General features: G+C 37.7%; 1 protein-coding gene across 1 annotated transcript in view; it reads right to left on the bottom strand.

Moving 5' to 3' along the window:
- Positions 1-508: 508 nt before the first annotated feature.
- The window catches only part of PDGFC (platelet derived growth factor C), a 134757-nt gene continuing 127466 nt past the window's right edge, over positions 509-7799 (bottom strand). The window contains exons 4-6 of the mRNA XM_037378028.1: positions 7586-7793; positions 1768-1985; positions 509-1141 (exon numbers count right to left, since the gene is read on the bottom strand). Of these exons, the coding sequence (XP_037233925.1) occupies positions 1025-1141; positions 1768-1985; positions 7586-7793 (543 nt within the window). The 3' untranslated portion in view covers positions 509-1024. The remainder of the gene's footprint in view (positions 1142-1767; positions 1986-7585; positions 7794-7799) is intronic.

Genomic DNA, 7799 nt, shown 5'->3' with positions numbered 1-7799 from the left:
TCTCATATTTTCAGCATCACAGAGCTAGCAAGCTTAGAGCTTCACCCACACATCTCTGTTTATTACTACTGTGCATCCAAGGTAAAAGATCGTATTTTTTCACTGAGTAGCAACAAACTGCAAGGAGATCAACCCCCTTTCCCATTGTAACCACATCTCTGTTCCTCCAGCTGTATAAATCTGGCTTTAAAGTCTCACAAAACTAAAAAATAGTTGATCTATGTTGTAATAAAAAAACAAAAAGAATATTAAATACCTTTGGTAAAAATAGATATATTTAACAAGTTTAGAAAAGCAAATAGTTATATTGTCAAAAGGAGAGTATAAAAATGTACACGATAAAAAATAACAAACAAACAAAAAATCATCAGCCATAGTAGTAAGAACAAAGACGCTGTTCTTTTCAACGTTTGCTTCCTTAGCTCATGTTACTGTCCAGTCTTCTTTCTAAAAGGCAGGAGCTTTACTAGAGCATATGGAAAAATCCAGTCCTTCCTACCAGCATTAAACAATTTAAGTTTAATTCAGAACAAGACAGTCTGTTTTAACCCAAGTTTATACAACAGTGACTGCTTTGATTTAGAGTACATAGGAGTAGTTGAACACAGAAAGAAAGATTTCAGGTGTTTTCAACCAGAGGCCAGATGTACTGGAGCTGTAGAAATGAGACAGCCAGCAGGATCAAGTCTCCATGATGTGAGCCTTCTAACTTTATTTTTACTCCTAAATTATAAATCCATGTATTGTCAAGAAAATTGTGGGGAACACAAACAATACATACATTTTAAATCCCTCATTGATGCCTTTCTCCCATCCTTTCAATGGGCCTCCAAACAGAGCTGTCATACAACATATAATCCCAGTTTGGCTTCTCCTCTTTTTAGAGCTCACTGGAAATCTTGAAGATGGAAGATCCCCAAAGCAAACAACTGAGATTACAGAAGGAGATAATGCACAAGCCCCATAATAGAATCAGCCATTGATTGAATGTGCTTTGAAAGAAAACAGCATAACTGAATCATGTTTATCCTTCAGTATTCCCTTTGCACACACAGTCACACTCCTCGTGGTGTTCCAAAGGTACATCTGTCAATGATTTATGCAATCCCCGGACGCCAATCCGTGGTTTCAGCTGAAGAACCTGAAGAAGAAGCCAAGCATCAAGAAAACAGCAAGTGCTTAATCACACACCTAGACTATGAGCTGGATTGCACTGGAAACATACTGGGTGACAGGAAGCATATTAAAAGAAATAGGGTTTCCTCAGCTGAATTTCTTAATTTATTCAGCCCACTAATTATTATTTTTGTTTTTACATCATGCCCTTTATAAAATCAATTAAAAAATGTTGAACTGATACTTGCTTTTATCAAAGAGAGTCGTCTAGTTTATATTTCTACTTCATTTTATTAAGTGCCAACAGTATAGTTAGCTCAATGGAATTATTAGATAATTCTATAATAAATAATTTTAGCTACAGATTTATAACAATGGCAACGGACAGATAGCTGTTCCTTCATAAAATTCCCATCTACCACTAGAGAAAGCTGAATAAAGAGATGTGGTTGTGACATGCCTGAACTGCACCAGTAAACAAATACCCTAGGAATGACTTAATAGATATTACTTTTTTATGTAACACATCATTAAAACAGTAAAAATATATTAACTACAAATGCAATACAGTGGTGCATTCCTATAGTAAAAAGAAATTCCTTAATTGGCTTTCAGTATTTCCAAGCCTGCAAATGTAAAAAAATGACGTACCTCATGGTATTTTTTGGTGACTTTTGTTGGTACACACTGGCACTCATTGCAACTCTGGTGACAACAGGCACAGTTTCCACCACAACGTTTAACCAGAAGACACAATGGCCAGAAGATGGTGTCAGTTCGCTTCAACTCCTCCCTCAGTGACACTGAGAAGTTGCGAGGGGTACAACTATACAGCCGCACTTCCTCCTTGAGGAGGTTGAGATCCACCACTGCAAAAAGACAAACAAACTGGTGCTTTTCTGATTCGTAATCCAACTTCACTGGCGCAAACCAACTTCAGCAGTACAGAACCCTTGAGGAAAGTTCATTTTTGTGCCAGTGGTACAGGATCAGCACACAAGTGTAATCACGCAGTTATACGGATACCACAAAACCTAAATAGAACAATTGTTGTATAGGAATATTCACCAATTATTTTATAACTCTGGCAGAGTTGGTTCAAATGAAACAAAGCAAACTTTGGTGTTTTATTAAATCAACCCTAATGGAGTTCCCTTTGTTCATGCTCATACTCTGAGCTCTAGTGTTGTTATTCTGTATTAATTTTGCACTGGAGATACACACAGAGTAATTAAGAATCCTGCAAATCTCCAAACACATTTTTAATTCATTTGCATAAAGCATTCAAACTTCTTCTCTGCTAAAATTTCAATTATTGCTTCTTTGCAAGGGCAATGGAAGCGTAAGAAAGAATCAAATCCTTTGTATCCAAGAGGAACTCACTTCTACGGACCAAGAATGTCAAAAGTTATGCCATCATCAGTGAATACTGTACAGACAATGAATAAGCACACAAGTATGTGTATCTATATAACTGTTAGTAGGCTCCACTTTTCCCTTTCTCCTTCATAGCAGCACATATATCAAATTCTGTTGCTTTTCTAGGTTTCATTTTCACTTGAGGTGCCTCAAATAAAATACAGCTCCTCCTTTTAAGCACCTTACATGAAGTGCAAGTTAAAGATAATTAATATTTGGCACCAGTTTCTTTATAAACTGGTTCCACTGTATCACACTACGGTTCCACTACACCAATGGCTGAACAGCAAGCTCATGAAAAGACCTGAAACAGGGCAAGCTCCTTCAGGTTCACCTTAGCTGCATAGCCAAGAAAAAACATGCCTTGAAAGAGGCAGTTAAGAATGGGAAGAAAATAAAAAAAAGGGGGGGATTGATTTAGTGAAAAAAAATAATACAACTTTTACTTTGGTGAAAAGCAATGTAACTTCATTTATATCAGAAAAGCCAGAATATAACAATCATGATCTGAGATCTTTTGTCTGAGATGTTTCTCTTCACACCTACCACCACTAAGGAACTGAAGTAATGTCTAATTCACAGGGGTACTCTATCTAGTAAAAAGAAAAGGAAAAAAGAAAACCCTACGATAATACAGCTCCTGAGATGACTGAAATAGAGGTCTCAAACAAAGCAGCAAAGACCTTTAAACCAACTAGTTTTAGAGCTAAATCAAAAAGAAACTAGGGAAAAAATATCCCAGTGCATTGATATTAACGGACAAATACTTTAGAGTTATTGTGAGGAGTTCATAAACAAAAAGATACAAAATAAAGCTAAAATACATTCCTGATCTGATTCACCCTCTAGAGAAATACTGTTTTTTTCCCTCTACTGACTGTGTAAAGAGCCTCTAGAGGTCACCAAGAAGAACTTCAGCCTATCAAGGCAAGATAACACCCCTCAATTCCATTTCAACACTTAAGAAATAAAGTGAATTTAGCAGCTGCATTTCTTTGGTAGAAATGCTCACTAGTACTGTCGCAGGAGCAAATCTTTCTGCAGCAACTTCATTCCATGTTTGTTCAAACATTTCTTTTGCAGACCATATCCACATGCTGGCATCCATAAGTAATGGTTTATGGTTGTGAAAGGTCAGTTAAACACACTGAAGCCTTTTTTCTGCTTGTACTTACAGTGAATGCCAAGCTGTGGCACTTCATACCATCGCTATCAGGTTAACATAGGCTCCTAAATAAACAATCTGATTTTTAAAAGCAAGGAGTGTGTAATAACTCCAATAAAGTTACTGATAGGATGCCAGCCTGCCTCCCACACTGCAAGAACATTCCTTGGAGAAAGCTGAGAAGTGAGCAAAGGAAAAGAGAGACAAAACTTCTGAGGGAGAGAATCACTGTGAGAAATTAGAAATGATTTAAGCTCTTCTGATCAGCTAATAGCTCTAGGCTCAGTCATTTAGAGGGTGGACATGTCTACCTCTATTAATCAAGGACTACGGATAGGAATGGAATACTTCTTTTTCCTGTTATGTTTTCAAACACGTAATAAGTGAACTGTCTCAATGAGGATAAAACGCCTAAAGCACAATGACAGAAATGCTAGTTCTGGTAATACTTTCTACTGGTAGATTTCTACAGAGAAGACTGACATGCTTCATACAGGGAATTTTAAGGAGCTAAGCTTATGCAACCTAACACAATTGCTGCTCAGCCCTCCACAATGAGAAACTGAAAACAGAAGCTGGAGACGGATGCCTCCTCCAGCAAGCCCACCGGCCAGCGGGACAGAGATGACCGAATGGCACTGTGTTCCTCCATCACCTCCTGCCTACTGGCAGCAGCAGAGGAAGGCATCCACTTCCCAGCACTAGCTGTAGTTACAACACAGAGAAAAGGGCAATGCGCTGAAATGAGCAGCGTATTACACATTTTGTCACAAAACTGGAATGAATTTAAACTGAACCCTTCAGACCTGCAAACTCAAACTTTAAAAGGGTTCTGTGGAAGATACCGCAGTGAGCTCTTAAGAGATATCTTTTAGTGTGCCTTACTGTTACAACAGGCTTCAGGAGAGATTAACAATGTCATGTTTGGTTTCCATGCTTTACAATCTGTGAAGGTATATTGCTATTATACCTCACAGTGAACCCTTGCCCTACCTTATGTAATTCAATTTCATTAAAAGGTCTGTGGCAAATTTATCTAGTGCTTATATAATCACCTCTTTGAAGTGTGTGAATGAAGCTGTTACTTTTTCAAAGAGTATCTGTCTGTCCAAAATTTACTTTAACACACTGTGGGCATGAAGCTAGATGAGAGAATGTATATATTCCCTTAAAAGTGTTTACTTAACCACAATAAAAGGTTATGTGGATTTCCCAAGTGCACTGAGTTACTGTACCTGTTATAATGTGAACATTTAAACACTCCTTCAAACTGGCTTCCACTCATGTATCATGTTTGACACAACAGTCAAAGTTCTTTTGTCTAGCACTAGCTCAGGAGGAATGGAAGGCTCTGCAGTAGCACGTGAATGGGACACACTAAAATAAAAATGAGGGGAGAAGGAAAACAGGGAGAAAAATATATAGATGTAGGCAGGTCTACAGTGAAATCTATTTGAAAAGTGCGCCTTCACTGGCACAAACAACTGAAGTAATCCACGTTCACACCAGCCTGAAAGTAACCGTATTCTGCAACTGGCAATGCAACTGTCTGACACCTTCTGGGACATGTATCAAGCACCATGGGGAATCCTCTTTCCCAAAACATTTTTCCAGCTGGATGCTGCTCTCAGTCAATGAAAAATTAAATTCTGGTTAGGGCACTTGTGTGTGGGCACAAATAGCAGCAGGATGATTTTCATGCCCAAGCACATTGGAGATGCTCCTGGGAGTCTGAGTTTCTTACTGGCTTCTACAATAGGACAGAGCTGTTACAAAGCCCAAAATAAGGAGTAAAAAAACCATAAAACCCCCAAATAATTATAAAAGAGAAGCATCTACTAAGGACTATGGTTGCATCGTGGCTCTTCTTAAGCAGACTTCAGAATATGGTCTAATGATTATTTATAGATTTCTGTGGGAAGTGATGGGATCATTTTTTTGCACAGCAAAATATATTTTATTTTTACGTATGTTTAATATTATAAAAGAATTTAGGACTATATTTAGACATCAAAGCCTCTGAACTTGGTGTTTCTTCTTTCCTGGCTAGAAGTTTTTGGAAGCATTTTATCCAGAGAAAACATCAGACACAGAAGTTCTGTGGAATTTAGGTTGTCTAAATATAGTCTTTTTCATATGAATTATTAAGTAGGAGTAGAGGACAATACTCCTCTCTACATAAAGGAACATACACTTTTAATTACATTTTCATTTAATCTAGACATAAACTGATGTTTGTCTATGAAAGCAGGACAGTAATTTAGGTTTCACACAGAAATACTGTAAAAAAACCCAAACTTCATCTAATTACAGAATCAAAGAGTTTTAAAAAAACAGAAATTTTAGGGCACGTATTTCTCCCAAACATTTCTTAAAAAGGTTTTTAAATACAGCAAACATGCTACTAGAAGGAATAACGTTAAAAAAAGGGGGGGGGGGGGGGGAAGAAGAAAAAAGAGAGGTTTGCTTTCCCTATCTATCGAATAGCCCTAACAGTTAATACTATGTCATCTCAAATGGACACATTTTCCACCTCAGGCTATTACATTACACTCGGTAATGCAGTCTGAGGGTGGTCTCAAAGATAAATGTGGCAATACTGTGATATGTTTATTCAGTGGAAAAATCTATTTCAGCATCTAATTAGAAGTCTTTAAAAGATTTACTCTGATAGCTTCTTTCTAAGATATGTCTTGCAGGGAGTTGCTTTTGTCTATACAGATGTTATCGAACACCTGCATTTTAGTTTACGTAAGGTTTCACAAATTACATTTTGTTTTTCTCCCACTTACTGTATGCTTATGGCATATATTTGGCAAATACTGAATCTTTTTAATTAAGAAAGTGTTAAATGACTATCTGAAAGGCATGGTATACTGCTGAAAACTTTTAAAGGCACTTCCTCCTCTGACTTCTGACTTAGTTGCTGTGTGCATGATGAGTGTAGCAATACAGGTAGGGTAGAAGTGTTGATTTTTAGGTTCTGATCCAAGAATTAGCCATCAAAAACTTGAGTTAGAAAAGGTTCTTCTTCCACCTTTTTCTTGCTGATCAGATGATAATCTAGTTTATGTTTGTCAACAGAGGAGTCTATTCAGTTATGCTCATATATTTTCATTTTCAAGCTGTATGGTGGGCAAGGAAGGAGGTACTGCCCGCATGCTATCCATCCACATGCAATCCATACACATGAAATAGTGGGCAGCCTCTGGGTGATATGTGGTATAAAATTCACGAACGTCTAATGTAGATGGAAGAAAATGCCTTGCTGAACAAGAAAGAACTCCACAAGTCTTGAAATACATCATGTACTTTACATCTGATTAAACTGACAACTGCATGTGCAAACTGGACATGGGCACAGGGACTTCGTGAGGTATCATGGAAGAGAAACATTTGGCTAATTGCTCTCAATTCTGAGAGATGGCGTAGAGACTGGAACAATTCTAAGGCAATAAACCAACTGTTCACATGATACAGTAAGTGTAAGAAATTACCTACCTCAAAAAAAAAGACATTTTTTGTCCTCCATAAAAAATAAGAAACCCACAAAGTCAGATTATGTCACCCAGCCAAGGTGCCCTGCTACTTTGGGTAAATAAAGGTCTCCCAGGTTCCCTACAGAAAACCACCCTGGCTGCTTCTGTATTTTTTTTTCCGTTTGTTACCTTATCCTACTAAATTCCTTTAAGTTTTGTGTTTAGTTATTGTCCTTTGTCATATATATAACAGTGAAAATAGCTAACAGCAATAATCTCTGATGTATTTCTAACATGTTCCTTGCTTGGAACCAAAATTCAAGGTGAAGAAACTCTTAATTACTGTTTCTTTGTTAAGAAAACATACCCGTAGGAAGCTGCAAGGCCAGACAGAAGAGTAATTTACCTCTTGATTTCCTCCCGTGAATATATGCTTTTCCAAGAAGTTGCCACGTCGGCCTGTACAAATCTTCCAAATCCAGTTGCCACCGATCTGGTTCAAGGTATCGGATAAGTTCTTCCACAGTACTAAATCCAGCAACGGCATTGTTTAATACATCCAAGGGTAGGGCTGATGGTGGTAGCAATGATGGGCTAGGTGCTTCTGTGTGGTGCTGCAA

Source organism: Falco rusticolus, chromosome 1, assembly GCF_015220075.1.
Source record: "Falco rusticolus isolate bFalRus1 chromosome 1, bFalRus1.pri, whole genome shotgun sequence".
Classification (NCBI taxonomy): Eukaryota; Metazoa; Chordata; class Aves; order Falconiformes; family Falconidae; genus Falco; species Falco rusticolus.
The sequence above is the reverse complement of the archived record's forward strand: the minus strand, read 5'-3'. Positions and strand labels throughout refer to the sequence as shown.